Here is a 12,951-nt window from a genome sequence, read left to right as displayed (position 1 = left end):
CAATTCTGAAATCATCCGAATGAATCAAGTAAACAATTTATTTCTTTTAAATTGTTTTAAAGTTGTTTTCAGAATATAAATGATAAATTATATAACTTATATGCTTTCTTTTATGGTAGAAACTACATAGTTTTCCACGCTTGGTTTACATATATTCTCATCTTTGACTTACAGAAAAGTATATATTTCTACTTATGACTATAACAAATCATACATCGTAGAAACAACATCAACAAAACAAGCATGTGAGTTAATTTAGCGACATGAATACAAGTGTCAATGATTTTCTGTTTGCCTGTCTAAAAACAATAGGCTCACGAATTTCTTTCTCCAAAGATTAAATTTTTAAGAACGAAGTTACTTTCTATGAGAAGTTATCTTCAAAATTATAATCAACAAAATATTGATGACCACAATTTAATCTCACTATATATGCTTTTCTAGGTTCATTCTTAGTGAATTACTTGTCACTTTCATTTTTCTAGTTCCTCTAATTTAAATCAAATATGTTAAAACATAGGATATGGAACCCCCACTATTTTTTGACTCAAACAAGAATTTCAAAACAATATTAAAAGACTCCAAAAATTGTGAAAAACTAATGAACCAATAATTTAAGCCCAAAGCGTTTTGGACAATATAATGAATAAAAATTCAAACAATTTTTGTGAAAACAACATCGCCTAATTCACTACTCAAAAGATCATATTTGATATCAAGACAAGTTACTCGAAGCATCTTTATAAAATTCTCAAATATTTTATCATCCAATATCAAGTTGCGTAAGATTTGAAAGTGTACATGCTTTTATGAGTTAGGTAACATTACATACATATTACTCAAAAAATTCACCAAGTTTATAAGAAAATATAACATGCTCATATTCATCACTAACTCATTGATTTCTTAAAAAGCATGACAAAATCTGATATTTCAAATATTGAAAATTCAATTTATGTTATGATAAAATTGCAATATTATGCTCAAACATTTTATCTATAACATATCATTTGTAGTATTGCAATAGTCAAATTCAACAAATTTATAATCTCAATCTAGGAGGAAACTAGATTCTTTCTCATTTCGGAAGTATGAACATTTTTAATAAAATTGTTCTACCCGAAGTAAACTTTGAGTCCATACCAATACCGAAAATCCTAGTGATGTGAGTATATCTCAACACCACTTTCTTTCAAAGGATTTGGTTCAAATTTTGAACCACAACCTATCAAAACAAACATGGTGTAAAACACCAATATATACCAACCTCTCACCGTATCCACAATTTACATTAACTTAGCTTGAAAAGCGTTGTTAATAACATTTAATATCCTTGCAATGTCGTGCAAGAATAACAAATAAATTCATAATATATATTATGTTCATTTGTTGGCGAGAGTTGATATTCACATTAGTTTTGACTAGGTTTTTAATTATTTCGGTTTTGGATTCGTATAAAATTCCATCTCATAAGTTCCAAACTTATATGGGTCACATGTTTATTATTATACATAATAATTCTCAATATCTTGTTTCCCTAAAATTTATTCTAAGATTGAACAATCAATTTATTCAATTTAGAATGCCATTATTTGATCACTACAATTACTACAAATAGTTCATCAAACATACCTCAATTGCTTTTAAAGCTCAATTGGTTATAAACCATTTTCCATTCTTTGCGCACCAACAAAGAAATCAACAACCTCATTGCTCCTCACCTCGATTAATCTCCCGCAATTTTTATTTCATTGGAAAATAAAAACTTGCTCAAGTAAGTGAATTATCACCTGCCACAATCATTTACATGTGAGCATTTGAAGCCAAAAAAATAAGTAAGGCATGCACTCACATAATTACTTAAAAATCAAATGAAACATATCACTTCAAGTTTCTCTTAACTTTCAAACAAAGATTTAAAGTTATATAGTTATAAAATCGTACATATATTTATAACTTTCTACTAAGCATATTATCAAACACATACGGTGCATTAGTTTGATTTCTAACAATGATCTTCTTTTACATTACAAAAACTAGACTATGAAGTACTAGAATCAAAACATGATTTTTTAATGTAATTTCTTATATCTCTAATCTCTAATCTCAAGTGTCAAATCCCTTATTTTGGATAGACATACACAACGATTTTAAAATCATCACTTCTCTCAAACCAAAAATATAAATTGGAAATTTCAAAATGGACCTACAAGTTTCATGCCCACAAATTCAAAATAGTTATAAAAAGATTGGTACACACGAATTCAATTAGGGATAAATTTCTGCCAATCAAAAATTTCAACAACGTTATGCTGTTTTATAAAATATCTTAAAAATACTTTTTGGTATCCAAATATTCTAAAATTTAACGTGCATTATCCTCATGATGTCTAGTATATCTAGTAAAAATTTCTAGACCCAATTCATTTTGGTCTAGGAGATAAAAATAAAACTCTACAACATCTTAAAAACATTTGTTTATTTTTTTATCTATGCTAAATATTAATGGAGAAAAATATTTAACCATGAAATTCCTAGTCCATTAACATCAGTCATAAATTTACTTTAGGTACCAAGTAACCTAATTCCAAGCATCATGCTAAATCGTTAAAGAAAAATTATACCATTCATATAATTCTATAAAACAAATTAAACCATGATACTTATCGTGTTTGAGCAATTGTTTTTCATTTGATATCCATGGCAGAATAAAACGTCTTAAAATTGTTGGAACAATTGCCAAATTATGCCTGCACAACAAATAAAATCAAACATGAAACAAATAACGTTATGGCTGAGTCGCGGACTAGGTCGCTTTCTTTAAGACGTTTCGCGGCTCTGCCCAAGATTGTGCAAGCAGTTCTTCAATGTCGCGTCGTCCCCAGGATAAAACAACCGAGATCAATCTCTTACACAATCACTCTTGCACGGTGAGAGGATGTGAAACTTTTACACTTCATTCTTGCTCAGAAACTCTTTAAAAAACCAAGGATGATTACACACTTGTTTTTCTTTCTCACACTAATTCATTTTGCTTTTAAAATTCAATAAACATATAAGAAAAACTCTCCATAAGAAAAAAGGCTTCAACAACTCCTCTAAATCTTTTCATTTCTATTTTCATTTTTATTTTTAAAATCAAGAGACATAATAGAAACTCACTCTTAAAAAATAAAAACTCTCTTTCTTCTTCCAACCAAATTCTGATTTTGTACTCAAAACTTTTTTTTAATACCATTCAATGAGAAGTTATTATGGTGTATTAAATACTATTAATCAGAAAAACCAAAGGTGTAATTGGGTTTTGATCAGCGTACTATTCCTATTTGGTGCTCATGTGAGAGTTTCTTAGGTTTTGGTATCTCTCCAGGAACTGTTATCACTTGGGGAAGCAACTACTATGTGTAAGTGGGTGGTTTATTCTTATCTCAATTTGGTGTGTTGGGTAGGGATATTGTGAATTTAGGATGAACAGTGTTTATTGAGCCAATTTCGAGGTACTTGGTACAATGGTTCATATTGAATTTTACTTTTGTTGTAGAAGTGGTGATAGTTGTTTATGTGCTGCTTGTTTGGCTGGTTCTGTTGACTATTGGTCTCTCTGATGGTTTCAGTTGGTTTCAGCATGAAAATGTTCTGATAACAGGATTGTTTATAACCTCACAGTTTTGGAGTTGGAACTTTGGTGGTATAAGTTGCTGATGTTGTGTTTTTCGCACTCTCAGTAATTTCTTCATTTTTTTCTTTCCACCACCAACTTTCTTGATATTCTTGTTAGTAGAAGAGAAAAAGTAGACTGTGTTCTTTAATAGTTACGAATTATGTAAGACATTTTGCAAACGTCATTCCCAATTTATTCGCTAGACTGACTGCCGTGTAAGCGAAGCGAATTTCCAACTAATGAGCTTTATATATGCGTGTTATTAGTTTGCTATCTGTCAACTCAGTTAGCAACTTCTGTAGGTATGGATATATATTGACTACTGCTTTGTTCAATCTTCTATTCAAGTGATTCGACAGCATGGGTTTGTTGTATTTCATCTTAATTTCATGATTCTGTGTGGTTATCACTAGAGAAAGTTTTGATCTTCAATTTCAAATCAGTATGTGCTATTCAGATTGATCCCTCTCTGATAAACTATAGGGTTCAATAATGGTTTTGTTCACAGATCTGATACTGGTTTTGTCTTTTGTGCTAGGATGCGGCTTTGAAGTTGCCAGCAGATAAGGAAGCTACGCCTAGAGATGCAGAAGGGGTGGTGGGTGCAGAAATGAGAAACAACCCTAATCTTGTAACACATCCTGGTGGTGTGGCTGCCTCTGTTATTGCTACTGCTAGGCTCAACCAGACCAATGACTAGGTTGATTAAAATACCCAGAACTCAGGAATGTCAGACTAGCTTCATAGTGATGGTGTAGCTAGCAGTCTTAGGGAAGTTTCTCCATTTCAGTAGACTGTATGTGAAGTTGTAAACTTCTGTGCCTTATAATGTGTTAATAGTGTTGCGGACCTCGCTTTTATAAATGAGTGTTGAGCTTATGCAGTAGCACAAGCATCTAACTGTCCGTTGTTAAATGTGCATCTCTTCTCTATTTCCAAAAGATGCTTTTATTACAGAATTTCTAGGTTTTAGTGGGATTTTCCCATATATACACTGCTTTATGTTGGTGAATAGTCTGCCTTTACATTTGGAAATTCCTTTGTTTTTATACTTGTACTGAAATTTTGGTGAGTTGGGTATTTCAGATATGTGATTATAGATAAGAAAAGTGGGAAGAATTTGTTCTATCACTTTGTCGTTTCAGAAAGAATAATCTGAAGATCCTGCTGTTCTTTGGCCGCTCTTTTCATTTGTTTCCCCACATAATATGTGGTCTATTCTGTGGCCTTGCTGCCACCGGGATGCTATTTCTGGTTTGCTTTTGGCCTTCTTGGTCGAGAGATCCTTTTGCTGCTGTCAGTGTGTTTGTCTATATTTATACAATGAACTTTTATGTCCAGGCGTTTGAATAAACTCGATCAGTTTTCTGGATTCCTTGACAATTCTGCTAAATCTTTGACGAATCATACTCTGAATTTCTTGTGGTCTGCCTCGGGTCCAAATCTGACCAGCACTCATGCTCATATCATTTACGTAATTTTTGGGAAGATGAAAATAATGTTGGTTGTTGTGTTTATGTGCTCACAGGTTCCAAATGGTTTTGGATGTGGTCTTGGGCAGTGGCGGAGCCAGGAATTCTGGTTGGATGGGGCAATATTAAGAAAAAAAAGACTTTTCACCTTAACTAATCTATTTTTATTGGCAAGCAAGACATACCGGTTCGCATCATACACACAGTAAAACAAAAATTAATATAAAGAATAAATGAATTTTTACCTAAAAAAATTAATCGTTCATATCTTGACTATCAGGTCCTGATTCAGGTGGAGAAGCCATTTGATTATCATTAATCAATACAGGAGTCAAATCCTCTCGCCTAACTTTTTTGAAATATCTTTTGATATCTATTCAAAAGACAAAAATGAAAATCTTACCAAATAAAAAATCACCACCATACTTAAGATAAACCCAACTGGGACACCGTGTTTATGATACTAGGAGTTCTTTGACAGTACGATGACTTTGATTGATAACTTTATACTTGATTAATTGGTAGCATATGGCATATTGCAATATTCATATGACCACTAAATTCAAATCATATTAACTTTGTCCGCTTATGTAAACTAAAGGAAACAACTAAATATATGAAGACTATACATATTACATCATCAGATCATCTAATGTCTTCTTAAATACCGGTGGAAGAAGAGTAAAAATTATATACCTCCTGCATCCCTTTTACTTTTGTTGCGATCCATTCCCAAGTTATTTGAAAAACCCTAAAAACTTTATCTTTTTTAGCCTTTTCGTCTCCCTATATCCACGGATAGGAAATTTCCTCTCTGACTTCTAACAAAACGCTGACTACTCACAGCTTAGTGTGGAAAATTTAGGTGGGTCCGGAGACCCACCTACATCTAACATAGCTCCGCCCCTGGTTTTGGGACACTGCAGTTGATATTATGTGCCTTCTACAGAATCCCAAAAGCAAAGATGGTGATTTTGCTGCCTGTTATGGGACCAATGTGACTTATGGCATAACCGAATATGATGATTTGATTAAGGTGGGATTAAGGTAGCATACTCTCTTTGATAACAATATTATCTTCATTGAGTAGATGAACTCCTGGTTTCAACTAGGAAACACTGATTGCAGCATCTATGCCACCACATGTTGGTATATTTGGAAAGCTAGATGTGATTTTATATTTGAACAAATTCATCCTAATGTGGGAGTAATCACCCTCAGAATAAGGCAACATTTGTGCAACCATAATAGAATTCATGCAATGCCAAATCATATCTTGAACAACTTCCCTCTCTTACCAGAGGAAGCTGACAATACTCATGCGCATTACACCTGGAATGCAGAAACAGGATTTGGGAAACATATCAGTATCTGTACTATTCAAGATCCTGAGAACTTTGTTTGTTACACTGCCTTAACTATGACAGATTTTGCAGGAAACATCATTGGCTCTAGAGGACATCCAGGACACTATGGAGAAGGGGGAGTCACAGGAGGCGCTGACCTAGCTTTCCAGTGGGCCAAAGAGATGCAGCACACAAACATGCAATATATGCTGAATCAATGGACATTCTAGATCGTTTCAAACTACTCTACAATGAAGCTGCTCAAGGAAGATTTCATCTCAATACTATGAAGCGGGACAAAGTCAAGAAGACACTAGTACAAATATGACCATAAATCCCATATCTTTTGTTTTATTAAATCTTAGTATTATTACTCGTAGTCAAAAAATGGAGACATTTAACTTAGTCCTTCTTTGCAAGAACAACGTTGGCAGACTGAGTGGTACATCCACAACTGCTGCAACGCAACTTATATGTACTGCATGTTAGTGCCTTTCCAAGCCTAAGCCTTTCCTACAAAAAAAAATAAATAAAAAAGATTAGGGTGGATTTAGAGAAACCTCTTCAAAGGACTGCTGCTACATTTTGTAGGCTTTGTCCTTTAGCCTGGACGATTCTGCCTCGTGAGATGTGACCCTAAAATTGTCCAGTGTTCTAAAATTCAGCATGTGAGGTTGAAAGTTGAATCCAGATTTTTCTAAAATTTTTTGTCATGTGACTTAAAATCTGACTAACGGTTCCAAACTCTGACTCACGACCCAAAATCTGCATGTAATGTCACGCAAAACTTTTAAAATCTACAGTGTGGTTCAACGTTTATCATCCAAAATATGCCACGTGACTTAATATTTAACCTCTACATTGGTCTGAAATTTTATCTTGGTACTGTCCGATCTGAAAAATGTTTAACCTCTACATTGTTCTGAATCTTTATCTTGGTACTGTGTGATTTGAAAAATTCAGAACCTGTACTCTAAATTTCTCTTCCAGCTAATAGACCTGTTTTTAGTATAACTTAAGCATAAATTATACATGAAAAAAGCTTAACACATGAACTGTAAAATTAAGTTGAGGTGCATCTTCTAGGAAAGGTCATTCAGCTTCAGACATCCCCACTGTATTGACATTCCCATTATCCATCAGAATTTGCTCTACAAGTTTATTGATCCCACTGTCATTAACCTACATGGATACAAAATTAAATGCAAGCCATAATTAGATAAAATGATACACGAGAAAAACAATACAAAATTGAAGGTATACCTTCACTCCGATCGCAATGGCTGTCTTCATTTTCACAAGTTCACCCAATCTTAAAGAACCACCTTTCTTATCTCTGACGAAGATAAGAGGAACCTTCCTTGAATATGCCAAGCTTGGGATATGCTTTGTTAACCACCGAGGATTGCAATCAGCAGCTAGAATTACAGCCTACATAGAAATGTATTTTCTTGCTCAAAATGTGTGTGTGTCTCAAGTAAATCTTGCAAACATTCTTAATATGCTACTTGAGGTGAGTAATGCAATTGCGTTTACCTGAAGCCGAACCGAGGAGCCTTTCTTTTCACAACTGTCCAGAGCAGGCTGTGGAGAAGTACTTCCCGACTCAGAGACTGGCTTCATCCGTTCCAGTGTCCGGGTAACATCATTGACTCCAATAGAAAATTGTTGCTTAATCCATATTTTTTCTGGCAACACTCCTGCAGAAAGCTTTGCTGCCTCTATCTCCCTGTTACATATAACAGTTTCTGTGAGTCCCCGCATCAAACACGTAATACGCATAAATTAAAATGACAACTCTACAATGGAGATTTTGGTTACCTATTGAGAGATTTGAGCAGAGGAATGAGACATTCTCCTTCATAGCAATTCAGCCTTAAACCCCAGAAAAAACCCAGACATCAAATTATCAGATATTGAAAGACAAAATTAAACACTAAAAAAATCTAAATCAAAACCCAAGCTTTATTTTGGTTCAACGAAACTTACTGTTGTTGTTGTTGCTGCTGCTGTTGAGTGGAGATAGCCACGGGGGTTCCATCATTACTTTTCGGTTTCTTATTTCTTTTCCTCATATCGTCTAAGTAGCTTGAAAACCTCAGAGCTCAAATCGAGGGACAAGAGGGAAGCAAAGGCCGAGGGGCTAAATTTTAGTTATTTCAGCGTGGAGACAACGTGCTGGGTGCACAATGGCGCAGTGGCTCCAAATATAATGACATAACCAGACTTTATGGGACGGGCCGGACGGCAGTCACACTTGGGACACTTGGGTCGACTGCTTATGTTGGCTCCGCTATTGCTCAGGTCACTCTTCTTCTTGGCTGTACTTACCTATTCAGATGGGCCTTGCCGGTACTAAACGTATATACTGCTTGTTGACTGACACTTGCAACTTGCAAGTGCTGTCGCCAGTATATGACTCTGGCCTGCTAATGAATGCACGACTTATTAATGCCAATTACATGAATGTGCGCTATACTATGATAATGCACCAAATTTCGTTTTGCTGGGGATGCTAAGGATGACCCTATCTAGAATCATAGAAATGAAGGAATCACAAATGTATTTCCAAATTTTGCTTTCTACAAAGACAAAACAAAGAGCTGAAGGTAAAGATTAAATATAAATAAATTATACATAATTCTTTCTCAGAGGCTGAGAAACAAAAAACAAGTACTCTAATCAATTCGAGTTTATTGCTACTGCGTTCTACCCAGGAGATGCCTCGTCTCCGTCTTTCTTCAAAACAGAATTAAGAACCTGCCTTGAGATGTATGTATCGAGTTCCTGTGACACCCCCGTTAGTTTCAGATCAAAGTTGCTTCGATACTTTTGTTTTGGTGAAGGAACTACACCAGAAAATATTGTTGGGGAACCTGAATGCCGCCTTCTTGGACTTGAAAACAACCCTGGAGATCCTGGGAACCACCCTTTAGTAACAAGAGGTGTTATTCCTGAATCTGTACTGTCCATGTTCTTCTTCTCTGGGTTCAGCATTAAGGGTCCACTTTTCATTTCCAGTGGTAGTGGCTTTAATGACTCGAGTTCTTTCGTAGACGTCTGTTTCATGATCCTTTCTCTGGTCTTCTCTGCTGCTAATAGTGCTTTTTCACTGCTCATCTTTATCAGTTTCCATGGGTCAATGTTTGCCCGGAAGCCAGGCTTCTTGTTTAGTGCTGATGGATTGGGTTCCCCGTCAATTCTGATGGATAATCTTGCAGGGGTTTGAATGGTAGTTTTGTGTCCATCGCATACAAATCGGGATATAAATGTGGGTTTTTCTGGAGAATCAAAGTCGGAACTATCATCAGAAGAAAATCCCGAATCGCTGAATGGGTCTATTTCTAAAGATTCGTTCGCTTCCTTCATTGCCAATATGTAATCATACGTTCTCATTCCCTGCAGTACATAATTGGAGCTAAATCTTGAGATAAAACTGTAGGAGTACCTCATGAAAAAGAGTGATAGAGAAATAAAAATTCAAAAGTTACTGACAAATAGAGGTTCCCTGATGCTACATATGCAACACGAATACTCATGGACATTGATAAGAAACCAGCTAGCCAGGGAAGTGTATCTACCTTTCGAATGAGAACCACGTGAAAGAAGAAAAGCTGTCCCAAAGCGGCAGAACCATATGCAGTCAACAAAACCAAAAACACCGTGTGGGTATAGTGTCATTCACTAATTAGCAGTAAGACTAATAACTGAAATTTCTTATTCAGAATACTTTCACATCCTAAGTGATGTAAAGGAACTTTAATTGTATAACAAAGGAATAATCAGAAACCATTACCGATATTGCTGCAAGAACTCCTCTTGGGAACTCTAGGTACAGTCTCTTCTCTAGCTCCGCCTCTATGCCTTTTTTATCTGTGAAACACCTTACAAAAATTGCAATGGCAGTTCCCCCTTCTATAACAAGCTGCGTTTAGTAGAAAAGAACAACATTAGGAACTGAAAATCTCTCTTGAACTGGAAGATGTGAGATAATGATATAGCCACTAACCATCAACAAGACGAAAACCATTAGAAGAAAGAATGTGGTGTAGTTCTTCTTTCCAACACAATTGTTCAACCACTACAATTATCAAAGACAATCATAGGCGAAATTCAAGTGGTTATATTTAATCCCTATAAAAGAGAAAAGCCTAAGATTCTCACTCTGCAATGGTGATCAAATCCTTCAACACAGCGGTTGCAAGTCCTGCAATGCTTGCTGGTTTTCTTAACCTGTGAATAAAAAATAGTTCAACCTCGCCCATTAAGTTTCACGACAACCCATGAATTTTCACTATTTCTCATTTCTTCCTAATACCAACTACAATCCTGCTTTCAAATTGGCAATACACTGCAAGATAAGTTTGCATAACTAACCTCAAAATCACAGTAAGAGCAAAACGTGATGTCATCGTCTTTCAGATCAGGTGTCAATGCATCATCTTTAATAACAAGTAGGAATGGCAGTAAGGGTTCAATCTGAACATTGATACTCAAGGGATCCAGATATTTCCTTCTTATACAATGCTTCAGTATCTTTCTCTCCAGTCTCCGAAAAAACCTCATTAAAATCTGACTAAATAAGTAACCATAATTAAGTTTTGCGAACCCTCTTCTTTTCACTTTTCTTTTCTTCTTAAAACTAGTTTTATCAGTTGGGTCGATTGCAGTACACCTTACAAAGAAATAAATAACGGAAACCACCTGAAAATACAACACAATTTGATGGTATATCAAGTTAGCTAAATGGAGAAAACAAAATGTGGGAGAACAATATAAAGGGTCTGCAATTAGGATACATACCACAACGGAGAAAACACTAGTTATCGTGATCTCAAGAGTCTTATTTCCAAGAAAAAGCCCCAAGAACGCGTAAAATGCAACAACCAAAAAACTGAAAATTGCAATCCCCACAATCTACAATATTTCCAACAATAAAACAAAATTTGTGATTAGTTCCAACATAAGGCGAAAGATAAATGGGTTAGAGAATTTGAGATACTGTTGCATATGATATAAAGTTATGGTATTGCGTTTCATTTCACTTTAAAAAAGTGATGCAATGCTACGAGGCGTACACCACAGCAACAACTACCTCCAGCATCACCACTACCACAACCACCTCCAGCAACAGCACAAACACCTCAGAGACACCACTACAGCAAGCACCTCAAACACAACCGCCACCAACAACACAACCACAACTTCCATTTCCATTCCATTTTCACATAGAGTTAGGTTGCAGACAGGGGAGTTAAGACCATTCTGGGGTGTGGAGCCCCACCCCACACACACGCACATAGTGATGATCAGTGGTGATCCTAAACCTTGGATATGCAAGTGTGATTTCAAAGTTATTGGGGCAACTGCCCTCTGTTTAAAACCCCTTTCAACGTTCATTAGGTATCAGCTAATGGGGGTCTCAATCTCAATTACAAATAATTAAGTGAATAAAGTTTTCATATTCCAAATACAGAACATAGATTCAACAAAATGGTTTTACAAATTCAATGTATTTCAGCTAATAAATCACATTTATTTCCACATATAGAGACCAGACAGATCTCATCAAATAATGTTATTAAAAAGACTGGATCTATAAAGAAATTATAGGATCTGGGGTTGATGGGTTTTACCTGTAATGGATGAAGAGGACGTTGCCATCCATGTCGTCTCATGTTTCTAATTTTTGCAGCAAAACTACAGCTTTGATCATACATTTCTTCCGTTTTATTTTCTTCCTTTTTAAGCTGGTTTTTAGTTGATTTCTTCTCTATTAATGCAGATCCATCAAATTAAATTAATATGAAAGTGGTTCCCGGTAGGGTTTTTGGGTTCATTTGGTGTTTCAGTAAGAATGGTGTTTCAGCAAGAATAAGATAAGACACACTGTTTTTGCTGCTCAGGAAGGAGAAGAGGAATTTTTAACGGTCTCATTTCTTAGGATTCTAATTTCGAAATTTGAAATTAAAAGAGAGAGAGGGGCGGAAGGGTTGGATCTAGTGCCGCGCGCAGCTGTGTAGGAAAGTGTAGTCTACAATCTAAGTTGAAATTGAAAATGGGGAAATCAGGGGGAGACCCAAAAAAAAAAATATTCTCGTTCTCAGACCCACAATTAATTTTGTATACCGTGACACCCATAATTATATGAAATTATTATATGAATCAATATATAACTGGTTATGCATACTATCTTTTCAGGCATAACTCGTTATGTATACTATCTTTTTCAGGGGTATAATTGGCAGCGCAACTTGGACATAACATATCTAAAAATCCGCGCCTTAAAATTTTACAAATTTTATATCGTTGGAAATCTTTTTAAAAGAGCTACGCAACGAGTACAAACAAGAATATCAAATTTTTGTTTTTAACGAAAAAATCGGAGGTGATCCTCATTTTAGGGAATTTTTTTGAAAACTTGATACTTAACCATTATGCAGTCACCAAAAACGATGCATAACACATTCTG

At 35.3% G+C, this 12,951-nt stretch overlaps 2 protein-coding genes and 1 long non-coding RNA gene across 4 annotated transcripts; 1 reads left to right on the top strand and 2 right to left on the bottom strand.

Annotated features, from left to right (window-relative positions):
- Positions 1-3,068: 3,068 nt before the first annotated feature.
- Positions 3,069-4,790, top strand: LOC113335019. The gene is made up of 2 exons (XR_003353120.1): positions 3,069-3,404; positions 4,200-4,790. It is a non-coding gene; the product is annotated as an uncharacterized LOC113335019 (long non-coding RNA).
- Positions 4,791-7,284: 2,494 nt separating this feature from the next.
- On the bottom strand, positions 7,285-8,663 carry LOC113335039 (60S ribosomal protein L7a-like). Its single transcript, XM_026581255.1, has 5 exons — positions 8,469-8,663; positions 8,301-8,354; positions 8,016-8,208; positions 7,743-7,910; positions 7,285-7,661 (listed from the first exon to the last, which is right to left on the bottom strand). The coding sequence occupies exons 1-5, from the start codon at positions 8,552-8,554 to the stop codon at positions 7,572-7,574; spliced, it is 591 nt and encodes a 196-aa protein (XP_026437040.1). The 5' UTR covers positions 8,555-8,663; the 3' UTR covers positions 7,285-7,571.
- A 471-nt stretch (positions 8,664-9,134) lies between these two features.
- Positions 9,135-12,399, bottom strand: LOC113335010 (protein S-acyltransferase 18-like). Of its 2 annotated transcripts, none has more exons than XM_026581233.1 (8): positions 12,116-12,399; positions 11,283-11,396; positions 10,857-11,183; positions 10,644-10,712; positions 10,489-10,560; positions 10,276-10,404; positions 10,061-10,093; positions 9,135-9,878 (listed from the first exon to the last, which is right to left on the bottom strand). In XM_026581233.1, exons 1-8 carry the CDS (start codon positions 12,197-12,199, stop codon positions 9,189-9,191), a joined length of 1,518 nt encoding a protein of 505 aa, XP_026437018.1. In that variant the 5' UTR covers positions 12,200-12,399; the 3' UTR covers positions 9,135-9,188. The 2 variants fall into 2 exon arrangements, with proteins under 2 accessions (XP_026437018.1, XP_026437019.1); XM_026581234.1 differs by having other exon boundaries at positions 10,061-10,143; positions 10,278-10,404.
- Between the last annotated feature and the right edge of the window lie 552 nt (positions 12,400-12,951).

This window comes from Papaver somniferum, unplaced genomic scaffold (assembly GCF_003573695.1).
Source record: "Papaver somniferum cultivar HN1 unplaced genomic scaffold, ASM357369v1 unplaced-scaffold_137, whole genome shotgun sequence".
NCBI classification, from domain to species: domain Eukaryota; kingdom Viridiplantae; phylum Streptophyta; class Magnoliopsida; order Ranunculales; family Papaveraceae; genus Papaver; species Papaver somniferum.
The sequence above is the reverse complement of the archived record's forward strand: the minus strand, read 5'-3'. Positions and strand labels throughout refer to the sequence as shown.